Here is a 12,826-nt window from a genome sequence, read left to right as displayed (position 1 = left end):
ATGAGAAGAGAGGAAGAGGAGCCAAGTGGGGGGGGCGATGGATTTAATAGGATTATCCACATACTTTCAGGAAAGCATCCTGCTGACTTCCAGTACCGATATTTGTCTGACAATTAATTTGGCCGTGAAACTTACCCATAGCCCCCCTGCTAAGCCAGGCTTGGGTTCTAACCCACACAGCTCTGCTGATGTCACAGTGAGTCATTGGCAGACCAGGGAACAGAACCGAGGAGTCCTGAGTCCCAGTCCCGTCTCCAGCCACTAGACTTCACTCCTCCCTCAGCCAGAGCTGTGGATGGAGCCCAGGAGTTCCTGCTACTCCAACCACTGGACACACTACCTCATTCTGCAAGTGCAAATGGATTATGTCTGCTTTACGAAAACATGAAGATAACAGGAAAAGCAGCACGACTGGGGCAGCAGGTACACGGAGAGATCTCAGCAGTGCCCCGAGAGTGAAGACACACTTTGAACCCCAGTGGCCAGAGCTGAGGGTGGACTTTAATTTAAACATTCCCACCCAAGAGCCTAGCCTCACCTGTTAGCACCAGTCTCATCAGCATGTCCCTAATGAAGGTGTTATTGAGGATGTTCCAAAGCCACTTGAAGTGAGTCAGGATGAAGTGATAGAAGGCCGGGCTTGGTTTTATCATAATGTGGAGTCGTGTCCAAAACTCAGCTGGGAGGAAACAGCAAATTTATTACTAAGTAAAGTAAGGCGAACACTTTCCTCTGTAGTGACAGCTGCCGAAGTCCCGCTGACACCAGCATGCGGTCAGCCAGTAAGAGCACATGCTTATGAAACAATGCTCCTAACTTGTGTTCCATTGGCTGAGTGCCTTGCCACCAAATAAATTGGTTAGTCTCTAAGGTGCCACAAGTCCTCCTTTTCTTTTTGCGAATACAGACTAACACGGCTGTTACTCTGAAACTTGCCACTCATTGTGCCTCTGGGAGAGTCCTAGGGGCAGTGTTCTGAGCTGGGATTAGCTCCAACCCCTACTCGTGTAGTTGAATGAAGCCTTTTGCAGAAGCTGCTATTTTTCTACCTTGCCCCTGGGCCTCCATCCCAAAGGCAGAGAGGGAGGGTGAACTTACGCCAAGTGCAGTTAGTGCCGAAGTAACCTGTCCGGGTGCAGTCGCATTCATAGCTTTCCCTGCCGACCCTCATGCACACCCCTTTGTTCTGACATGGGTAATAGCAACATGGATTCACTAAGGGAAGAAAGAGAGAGAGGTTTCATTGTTAACCTATGGACATTACTTGATTTGGCAGCTCCTCGGTCCCCATGGAGTGACATTTGCCCTTGAGCAGAGAGCCAGCATGAGGTACCACTTAAGTCCCACTTCAGCCCAGTGGTACCTAGGCCTTGTGAGATGAACTCTACCCTATGTGCTTAGCTGCGAATACCAGTCACTGCAAAGATTCCAACTAGGACATTCCTGGAAAGCATTTGTGGAGTGAGGAATCCAATCAAAGGCCACCAGGCTGCAGAGTGAGGTAAGCAGCATTTGTCCTACAATAGTCAGTGTATGATCATGCATTCTTAGAATGATATATGGGGCGGAGGAAGAGAAATATACGTTGGCTGGTGCTGGAGAGTTACTTGATGAGTCAAGCAAGGCAGAGAGAAAAGGGGTTCCCCCACTCCCTACATATAATGTCCAGTACTTTGCTTTCAGCTATTTTTGTTAAGCCCCCCAGAGGCTTTCAAGTTTTGTGCCTGTAAAGCAGATTGTATTATTATTTACTGTAGTAGCATGGCAGAAATATGTACAGGGAGGAGCAAAGCCCTGCACTAGCTGATATCAGCACCACATCCTTACAGGGGCATGCTAAGTACGTGTGCCCAGATTCCCCCCGCCTGCTTGAAAGGGGCACTCTGGGTGCAATGGCGCCTCCTCTCCTTTGCTGTTTGCCATGGGAATCACTCACCACTTGAAATAGGAGGCCACAAACAGGCTTCCACATAGCTTGGTCCCAGTTTGGTTTCCTTTGTTTACCCGGGACCACACCCTGTCTGAAGCTCTATCCAGCACACTATGACCTCTAGTGGTTGAGTGATCTAGCTGCAAGGACACATATTATGCTCCCAGGGTCTGCTCTGCTATGAGATCAGGTCAGCACTCTAGGTTATCGTGCCAGGGGAATTAATTAACCTAAAATAGCGTGTTAGCAGAAACACCAGAAGCTGCAGCTCCCCAACACCCTTTCCTTATTATGAATGGATGGAAATGGCTGCTTCCTGGGTTGTTTCTCGCAGGGTCACTTCCTCTGAAACAGGAGGCTTAGTCACATGTCATGATGTCTGGAGGCTGGAGATAAGTGAGCCAGCACTCCCCAGAGTATCCCACATCCCATGCAGAATCCACAACGCCTAAAGGATGTTCATTGAAAATTTACCATCAGCAAGTCACTCCAGGGGTGATGGGGGCTCATGTGACATGGCAGGGAATGAGGCCAGGGGAGACCCTTACCCTGCTGCAATCTCCTGTGGTCTGGCAGATGGCCCCATGTTAGACCAGGGGCCATTTTTACATTTCCTGTTTTCTTGTTCTCTTTCATTCTTCCTAGCAAGATCAGTGGCTCAAACCAACATTCTGCATCAATGAACTCTCAGGTTTCTGCCTGCAAAGCTCTGCCTGAGAGCACAGCTCGGAGCTGGGAAGGAGGCACGATAAGTTTCCCATGTCTTCGCTGAATGCTCCATACAAAGAGTTTTGACTTAATCTGCCTGTGTGCTAACGAGCTCCCAGGAAACCAGGCTAAAGGGAATCAGAGACACACTACAGGGCCTATGCTCTGCTCCCAAAGATAAGATCTCCTGTAGGTCCCAGCTGGTGCCTGGGAGGCATTTTGGGCACTGCAGTATTCTTCATGTAAAGCTGGGAGGTGGCAGAGAAGCAGGGACTTGCTGTGCGTGCATAGACTCGGGCATGGTCAGGACTCAGAGCTCTGGGTTATTAACCAGATTTGCCCCGGGCTGAAGTAATGCCCTCGCCGCCCTGTAAAAGCAGATCACAGGGTAAGCATGAAAAGAATGTGAAATGCAGCCAGAGATGCTGCTGAACTGTGGATGCTGTTACCATCCCCCCTCTGGGGCCACGCACACCCAAGAACTTCAGGAGGCTGTTGCTTTCAAAAAAAGAAAAGGAGTACTTGTAGCAGGTGCCACAAGCACTCCTTTTCTTTTTGCGAATACAAACTAACACGGCTGCTACTCTGAAACCTGTTGCTTTCCAGGCATCTTGCATCCCCCCCACCCATTGCTTCCCTGGGGAGGTTTTGTATCAATTCTGACATCGACACTGAGCACATGCCCAACGCTGGAGGCTATTAAGGGCCCGGCGCACTTCATCAGGGGCTATTAAACCCGTAGTAGTGATTGGAGTCTTCCCGCATTGACTAATGGATCCTTGTAGCATTATCTCATTTCACAGAGGGGGAAACTGAGGCAAAGAGCTGGGAGGTGACTTGTCTATGGCTGCACAGGGACTCGGGGTCTGAGCTGGGATTAGTGCCAGGAAGATTTTCAGTTGCTCAGCATGTCTCAGGATCGGACTGTCATGTCAAAGCTGCACTCTGAAGCCCAAGGGGCTAGCAGTTAATCCTCCTTGTGACCCTCAGCACCATGGCATGGCCAGCTTCTGAGCTGGGATGGGTGCAAGGGTGCCTGGGAAGCTACAAGCAGAAACTGGTTCCAGCTAGAGAGAGAGACTCCCCTAGGGATAGAATTGTTGCATAAATGAAAAGCTTCCTCCCCTGGAGGCAGAAACCCTCTTTAAGACAACGTGCCACGTCTTGCAACAGCAGGACCCTGCTTTGCATGGTCTTGTCTTCAGCTGCATAAGCCGGGCAGGGGGCTGCATGGCTGTGAGGGCAGGACCCTTACACTGCAAGGACACCTTGAGTCCTAGGTGTGAAGCCAGCCCATCTGATGTCTGTTGGGGGACCTTGGTGGAAAAAGTTGGTAAATCCCGGTTCATCTGCCAATTCACAGGGCTCTGCATGACAAAGAAACAGCATCACAGCTGTGGCTGCAAGATCCTTTATCAATCACTTTTGTAGCACTGTAAATTTGCAAACATAGATAGGCCACATTCCCTGCAATTTACGCTAGACAAACAAGGACATGGAAAGGGATAAAGATTTGAGAGGAAGTAGCCAGGGAGTGGATGGGTGATGGGGGACGAGAGAGGGGAGTTGGAAGGAGTTCTGCCAGGGTTGCTTAATCCAGTTAGCTCCGACTGTTGCATGCAAGTGTGCTCTGCTGCAGCCTCCTCCTGAATGTGTCAATGTGTGGGTGGAATTACTACGGAGTCCCGAGGTACTGGAGAGCTTGCAGAACAGGGGTACCATTGTCAAAGGGGCGTTTGAAATGCTGTATCTGTCGTCCCATTCCTAGAGACACTTTGGCAGGCGATGGTTGCTTAGACACTAATAATGGAGAGAGGTGAGAACAGCTCACGGAAATTTGGTTAAGGATTTTCAATGCAAATTAGCTCTGCAAGCTCCTTGTCCTGCGAGGAAAGGCTAAGTGCAGATGGTCTTTTCCAGGAGACGGTAGTGGAGACTGGAGAGGAAGCAATTTGTGGAAGGTTTCCCTTTTTTTGAGTCCTTCAGCTCTAGACAAACCTGCTTCAGTTAAGACCTCAACAAACAGAGTTGAGACGTGATACAAACGGCCTTTGGAATCGCAGGCCTCTTGCAATCATCCCTTCCCTTGAGGACAGGCCGTGATTGCGGTGATACTGGTAGAGGATGCCATGTTGACAATTGCTAGGACTCTCCTTGGTTGCAAGCACAGATCAGGTTTTCCCTTTCCCCAGTAACATTGGGTCAAGTGTTAGAATTATCTGAAGCCCCAAAGAAGAACCAATCCAAATCTCAGCTGTCCCTCAGCAGAAGTTCATCTCATTCACACATGCAATGGTAACGCGACAGTTCTTGATTGCCAGACTCAACGAGAAAACCATTTGGGGAACAGAGATGTGAGACACTCGGCCCCTGGAGTGCTTGTTAGGAATCATTGTCTCTCAGCTGCTAAACCTCCCTGGGGGTCCATTGAAGCTAACAGAATTCTGCCAATCTACACTTGCTGAGCAAGTGGCCTGGAAAGATCAGGGCTGTGAATGTCCACAACAAAAGCATCTGCTTCTCCTTCCATCCCTCTCGCTGAGAGCAAGATCTCCAAAGGCACAGGGGGCAGGTAGGCGCCCGTCCCCTACTGAAAGGCAGTGGGAGCTGGGAGCCCAACCCTCCTTTTGAAAATGACCTCTAAAGCCTGGCAGCAGCCACCTGGATGACAGTGGTTCGTCACACGTTCCCTGTGGATAGTGGTGATAACGCTGCAGTACAGTTCTCCTCTCTGATTGAGCACCCCAGCCCAGAACTGAGTCACCTTTATCCTGGGCTTCTACCTCATCCCAAGCAAAGCTCCTGAGAAGCGATAAAGTTGGGGTAAAGTAAACTCCCAAGGGCCAGGAAGTGTAGTGGTTGGATCAGAATAAAAGCAGCCAGAAAGAAGGGCTGTTCCAACTCTCCCAAATCTGGGAGGATGTTTTAACTGCAGACGTGGTGGAGTGACTCCAAGCCTATGTAAACAGTCTTTGTTCATAAACACTGGATGCCTTAAAAGGGCTCTCCACGGCAAAGGCTGAATATTTCTGCTACTCTCTAGATTATTCCACATCTGGTGGTAGACAATGAACTGGAAACAAATGTGATCCCTGTTTAAACACTAACCCCGCAGCCAAACAGTGATGTCACTGTGGGGCCTTTGCACAGCCCTGCAGCAGCTTGCGTAGAGAGCATCCACCATCCACCATCCCAAGGCAGGGCAGCATCTAAAACCCAGGAACAGCACTGTCCTTAGCCATTGAGGTTTCTCAAACCTTTCCACACTGCATGGTCACAGAGCAGTGTCACAGTTCGTGGAGTCAACACAGATTCAACCCTGTCTGAGTTGGCAGCCAAAGAAAGAATAGCTTATCGTTGCCATGGAGAGCAATATCTGAGGAAATGTGGACCCTGTTTCTAGACACATTTGGATAAAAAGTGTTGAGTTGGTTCAAAGAATGCCAGATCTCCATTCCACCCAAAACTCCTCTTTTCCTTTCCCCTCCAAGCCTCTCTTTCCCTATTCATCTACTTCTTTTCCTATTTTATCACTGTTTCACCTACCCTAACATGTTATGTCTATGCCGGTGCAGCTGGCTTAGTGTTGCCTGCTCTTGCAGCTTAAACACGTTGTAAAGCTGTGTGATCGTATAATTGGATTGGAGGGCCCGTGAGGCGTCCAGTATTGGGAAATATATACACGCTGTAAGTCAGTCACCTTTTTGTGCTGTTCACTGTTTCTCTATGAAAATTAGTTTAGAAAATAGAGTCAGCATCAGTGACACGTGACTGCGTCAAATTACTGCAGACAAAGAGGGCCTGATTCACGTTTGCTCCGAGGCCCCTTTCTGCTGCTTCAGTGCCATAAGGAAGCCTTAAACTGTGTGGCAACAGACCCTGGTGAATAAGCGCCCTTTCAGCAGGTTCCTGGCCAGCAGAGCGCTGCTGGAACAGCTCTGTACCCACCACACTCCCAGTCCTGGCGTAGGAGGCATGTCTGGGATGGGGATGGAGGAAGAGGGAGTAGCCAAAGCACCATGTTTTCCCACAAGTCTTTTTTGCCTCTGGTCCATAGCCACAGGCAGCTCAAGTGTCCCTTGGAGCAGGCCTGAGGCAGGACATGCCCACGCAACCCTGGCTACTCCAAGAACACAGGCCAGGAACTGAGAACTGGGGCCAGAGAGCCCGTGGTCTCTGAAATCAGCCGAGGGGACACGTGTCAATGAACTGCGACGCAAACTCAAAGGGCTCTGACAGACTGTTCACCGCGATCCATTCACCAGGCGTGTCAGGAGGAAGAAGAGTACAGGCAAGCTGAGCTCTCCCCCTGGAAAACAGTCTGTTACGTTCATCCCCTGGCACAAGATGAACGAACAGCCCGTGACTCTCCGTTCTCTTGTAGGACAATGATGGTTCGTTGCCATTCTATCATGACACTTGTCCCAGGCTCTCTGAGTGCTCAGCAAATGCTTATTAGTCCTCACGATGTCCCAGTGTCGGGGCATTAGTCATGTTTTGTATATGGGGAAACTGGCACAGAGAGGTTCAGTGACTTGAGCACAGTCACACAAGGGAGGGAGCTCGGAGAAGACCCCGCATCCTGAGTCCTCATGCTGAGCATTAGACACCATGCTTCATATTCCACCTATAGGCACACACAACTTCTGTCCCTTGCTGCCCGCTGACCTTTTTCCAGTTCTAGCTTTCATCCAGTTTGTCTTTACTGGCTCTCAGCTGCCTGGAATTACTGAAAGGCAAACTGCACAAGCATTGGTGGTAGAACAGTACCCACTGCTGTCAGTGGGTCCTGATGCCAGTGTTGCCAACTCTTGCACTGTTTAGTGTTTTACTCAAACCCCCCCAGCTCTTGGAGTCATGTGAGAAGCTGGATATGAGTCAGCAGTGTGCCCTTGTTGCCAAGAAGGCCAATGGCATTTTGGGATGTATAAGTAGGGGCATTGCCAGCAGATCGAGGGACGTGATCGTTCCCCTCTATTCGACATTGGTGAGGCCTCATCTGGAGTACTGTGTCCGGTTTTGGGCCCCACACTACAAGAAGGATGTGGAAAAATTGGAAAGAGTCCAGCGGAGGGCAACAAAAATGATTAGGGGACTGGAACACATGACTTATGAGGAGAGGCTGAGGGAACTGGGATTGTTTAGTCTGCAGAAGAGAAGAATGAGGGGGGATTTAATAGCTGCTTTCAACTACCTGAAAGGGGGTTCCAAGGAGGATGGCTCTAGACTGTTCTCAGTGGTAGCTGATGACAAAACAAGGAGTAATGGTCTCAAGTTGCAGTGGGGGAGATTTAGGTTGGATATTAGGAAAAACTTTTTCACTAGGAGGGTGGTGAAACACTGGAATGCGTTACCTAGGGAGGTGGTGGAATCTCCTTCCTTAGAAGTTTTTAAGGTCAGGCTTGACAAAGCCCTGGCTGGGATGATTTAATTGGGGATCGGTCCTGCTTTGAGCAGGGGGTTGGACTAGATGACCTCCCAAGGTCCCTTCCAACCCTGATATTCTATGATTCTGATATTCTATCACTACGAGAGAAACTTAGCTTCCATTTACAAAAGTGCTAAGTTTCTAGCCCTGATGGTTGTGGAGAAAATCTTGAAAACGTGACACCCCGCCCCACCTGCAAGGCTCAAAAACAACAAAAGGTAAATAAAAAAAATAATAATTTTTAAAACCTTGTAAGTTTTAAGCCAATATCATGATTTTGGGGGGGCTGTCTTGTGACTTTTGAACCTCGGGGGTTGGTGATACTGTAACAGTAAAGATAAATGCAAAGTACTTCATTTCAGAAGGAAAAATCAAATGCATGACTGTAAGATGGGGAATAATGGGTAGGCAGCAGTATAGATGAGAAGGATCTGGGGGTTAGAGTGGATCACAAACTGAATATGAGTCAACAATGTGATGACCTTGAAAAATAGCTAAGATTCTGGGATGTGTTAACAGAAATATCGTACGTACGACTCGGGAGGTAACTGTCCCACTCTGCTTGGCGCTGGTGAGGGCTCAGCTGGAGCACTGTATCCAATTCTAGGTGCCACATTTTAGGAAAGATGTGGCCAAATAGGAGAGAGTCCAGAGAGCAACAAAAATTATAAAAGGTTTAGAAAACCTGACTTGTGGGGAAAGGTTAAAAAACTGGACATGTTTAGTCTTGAGAGAAGAAGACTGCGTGGGGACCTGATAACAGTCTCCCAATATGTTAAGAGCTGTTAGAGAGAAGATTGTGATCAATTGTTGTCCATGTCCACTGAAGGGAGGACAAGAAGTAATGAGCTTAATCTGCAGCAATGGAAATTTAGGTTCAGTGTTAGGAAAAACTTTCTAAGGCTAGTTAAGCTCTGGAACAGGCTTCCAAGGGAGGTTGTGGAATCCGCATCACTGGAGGTTTGAAGAACAGGTTGGACAAACCTGTTAAGGAAGGTCTAGGGTTCCTTGGTATTGCATCACGTCAACAAAGAGGGCTGCACTTGATGATTTCTCAAGCTCCCTTCCAGCCCTACAGGTCTATGATTCAATGACTCTCTTGCCATGTGGAAGGGGTATAACCTTTGTAACCCTGACCCAGGTCATGTGGCTGGGGCCAGGTAAGAGTGGGGCTGGGAGGAGTGGGTGTCCCACCTTCCTACAAGCACTGGGACAGGAAGCAGTGCCCCTGGTGTCTTATTTCAGTCTATAGGATAAATCTCGGCCAGAGCATGAGCTGCTTTTTCTGCAATGTTGAAACTTCTGAAAACCTGATTTAGGTCTATGTCTGTTCCAACACCCTTTGGGATGCTCCTAGATCTGTATTTTTGCACTTTAGAAGTGTATCTGTCAGTACACTTAAAAAAAACCCCAAACCACACAAACACCCTATTTCCGCCCGCAACACAGAGCCAGCTTGGGAACAAAGCTCCCCCTGCTGACCAGCTAGGTCTGCCTGGAAGAAGAGCCATTGGAGGAAAAGAAACATCTCTCACAAGTAACCAGGAGAACAGAAGAGCCTGGGGAGACAACAACCTGTCCACTCATGAGTGCCACAACGGGGCACGGGAATACAGAGAGAAAGCTTTCCACAGCTTTGCCAGGGGCAGGTTCAGTGCACAGTTCACCGTTTGGCAAAGTCGGACCCAGTATGTGATGGGTAAAGCATTTCGGGCCATGTTCTGCTCTCATTCTGCTCTCGAGTGTAAATCCGGAGTCCTCTGAAGTTATACAAGAACAGCGTCTGGGCATGGGCCACTCCCAATTCAGCTGGCCAGCAAGGAGAGGCATGTCAGTGAGCTGCATAGCTGTGGAATTTTGATGCAAGCAGGCTTCCAAGCCAGGTCAAACAGGTGGATTCTGCAGCATGCTCTGAATGGGGCCAGGTGCTGGCTTGGGCTTATGTCCATGGATGGCTTATTGAGTTACCTGGGCTGGGAATTCTCACAGATTGGCGCAGTCCATGAGGAGGCAGAGAGCAGCGCATGCCAGTTGAGTCGGGGAGAGAGTCTCACATACAGACAGTTTCCGGCAAGCAGAGAGGATCTGTTGCAGGAGTTCCGTCACTGCCGCCTCCATCCCGTTCCTGAGATTCTCCATAACTGGGGTCACGCTCTCACTTACGCCCCAAGTCACTCCCTGTCTGTAAGCCTGAGTTTAGAACATCCTCATCTCCAGCCCGCGATGGCCTCTCTCCAAACTGCATTGCTGATGCCACGTAAACCATTTAGCTGCACTGAGCCGTATCAGCGCCTCGGTGGGAGGACAGCTGGGTGGATACACAGGGGTCACCATTCAAAATTTCCATAAGGGGACAATATCCTGCCTGAGAGCCATGGCCAAACCAACACGAGGGTGAGTCAGGGAGCACAGCATGTAGGGCCCGGAGCAGGTTGCTCAGTGGAACATTCCTGGTTTATACAGTGGTTTGATGGTAAATAGAGACACAAACCAGAGCGAGTTATAATTAGCCTGGTTCAGAGACTTCCTTGGATGCATATTAAAGGCAGCTGGTGTGATGCAATGCCTTTTTGCCGTATACACGTTCCAATGCACAGTGAGCCTTTGGTCTCGTAGCCGCTAAACTCAATGAGATTCCCGGTCTCCCAACTGGTCCGCAGATGTTGAGTATTATGTTTCTTCAATGCTGTGAAACTAGGGATGCTTGGCAGGTTTGGGGCTTGAGGCTGCAATTTATAAGCTTTTAAAAATAAGGATGAAAGGGCTGAATTAATGGGAACCAGTGTGTGACATCCAAACCCAAAAAGAAACAATGGAAACAGGCAGCGGCTCGGCCCAAGGGCTCTTAGAACGTAAGGTGCTGTAGTAACAGGAACCAGCCTGCCCCAGGTGCGTGATACTGCCAGCCAACACCCCTGATGAGGGACTGGCAATTTCACGGTCCTCTCAGTTTCCCGCTTGGAGATCCAGATTGGAGGATCTAGGAGGCCTACAGCCATGGTGCCTGAGAAACATCTTTGAGCACCAGATTCGGTGAGGACAGACAGGCCCTGAAGGGGGGATTTCTCTCCTCCTATTGCTGGAGATTGAGCCCTTTGCTTTCACTCCAGTCTTGCTGGAGTGAGACTAATGACAGTGGAGAGGGAGTGGCCCTGGAAGGCTATGCAAGGGCTCAGGAGCCAGTGTGTCAGTCAGTGCTCCTGGCCTGCCACGGTCCCGCTGGGATGAGTGTCAGCCAGCACGACTGGGCTCAGGACCCACGGACCCACATGCTGCTCTCTGGGGCAGCTTGCCACTCAGCTGAACAGGCCTGCCCTCAGACCCTGCGGGATGGGCACAGGAGCAGAGCCTGGCTAGCCTGCCCCAAAATGTGTCTCCTTGAGGACTGGCTGAAGCACCCCCAAATTGCCAATCCAGAGCACAGCAACAGCCGGGGCTTGTCTCCCCTCCTGCAGCACAAAGCTGACACCCCCAGGGCCTGATCTGAAGACCAGTGGAGTCTTCGCTCTCTGTCCAGTGACTTCAATGAGCTTTGGACCTGGCCCTTATTGCTCACCGCTGCTCTCTCAGGGTCTGTCTTCCCTGCAGTTACCGCAGGCTCTCAGCCAGCTGTTGTCCCAGCCACCTCCCCTCCACACACACAAGCATCTCACTCGAGTTTACTAGTGCTTTCAGGCCTGGCTGGGGGGTTGGAGCCCGCATGCTGCTTCCGCTCGGGCTGCCAACCAGCCCACTTTGCACTGACAATGTAGGCTAAGCCACTGAAGCGCTGGTCGACCCTCCACGCCTCCCATGATTCAATCCCTGCAAGTGCCCAGGACAGATGGTTTCTCCCTCAGTTCCCTGGAAAAGGATCATGGAGTGGCTCAGCTCACTGCAGCACAAAGGACCATGAGATATGCCCCCACAAGTCCTAGTGACGCACCCGAGTGAGGGCAGCAGCAGTGGGGATGCAGTAACTCGGGGAGGACTTTGCAGCCGGCGGCTCACGCCCAGGCTAGGCTAAACACCGGTGCTCAGACCCCACGGCCGAGCACCCAAGTTAACGGCAGTGAAGACACATGCTCTGAGCGCTCCTCTCTCTAGACCAATGGAGACCAGGAGAAACGCGACAGGAGGGCACCACTACCGCCCCCTGCGCGCCAACGTCACGTCTAGCCAGCGTGAGGGTATCTCTGGGCAAACGGCTGCTGGCTAGTGCCGAGTTCTGTGCGTGGAAGGCAGGGCAGGCACACACCTAAGAGCAGAGACCAGCACTCAGTGTTCCCGCGGGCTGCACGCCACGAGGGAAGCCTTTGTAAATATTAGTCTTACAGGCAGGTCCTGCAGAAACCATACATGACGAAGGAATGTGCAGCCTCTTCTCAGGACTCCTTACTGTTGCGGTAAAAATAGACAGCCCAGGGGCCCAGCAGCTCGGCATGGTCATGGACATGAAGACCAGGACACGAAAAGGCAGGCAGACATGGGGCCGTCCAGGCTGTCAGCTCCTAACTGTAGCAGCAGCTGTTCACAGCCAGAGGACCTGTCTGTAGAGAGGCAGAGGCCCAAAGGGCAGCCCCTCCCCACTTGCACTAAGCACATCACACAGCAGTTGCTGCCCAGGGCAATGAAGTAAAGGAGCCAAGTAGGAGAACTCTGCGAGCTACGGACGGGTGGGCAGGAGACCACAAGCTCGGACAATGTGCGTATTCCAGCAGTACGGTAACAGCAGGCAGGTTTCTTCCTGACCCCGTTTAGTGGTCACCTCACAGTACCTT

General features: G+C 50.5%; 1 protein-coding gene across 4 annotated transcripts in view; it reads right to left on the bottom strand.

Annotated features, from left to right (window-relative positions):
- The window catches only part of PTGS1 (prostaglandin-endoperoxide synthase 1), a 38,874-nt gene that overhangs the window by 15,248 nt on the left and 10,800 nt on the right, over positions 1–12,826 (bottom strand). For 2 of the 4 annotated variants that reach the window (XM_073314093.2, XM_073314094.2), the window contains 2 exons: positions 1,099–1,215; positions 539–679 (listed from right to left, as the gene is read on the bottom strand). In XM_073314093.2, coding sequence (XP_073170194.1) covers positions 539–679; positions 1,099–1,215 — 258 coding nt within the window. The remainder of the gene's footprint in view (positions 1–538; positions 680–1,098; positions 1,216–12,826) is intronic. The other 2 variants (XM_073314095.2, XM_078849068.1) reach the window with 1 other exon arrangement.

This window comes from Lepidochelys kempii, chromosome 16 (assembly GCF_965140285.1).
Source record: "Lepidochelys kempii isolate rLepKem1 chromosome 16, rLepKem1.hap1, whole genome shotgun sequence".
In the NCBI taxonomy this organism is placed as follows: Eukaryota; Metazoa; Chordata; order Testudines; family Cheloniidae; genus Lepidochelys; species Lepidochelys kempii.
Note: the sequence above shows the minus strand (reverse complement) of the source record. Positions and strands in the feature narration are given on the sequence as shown.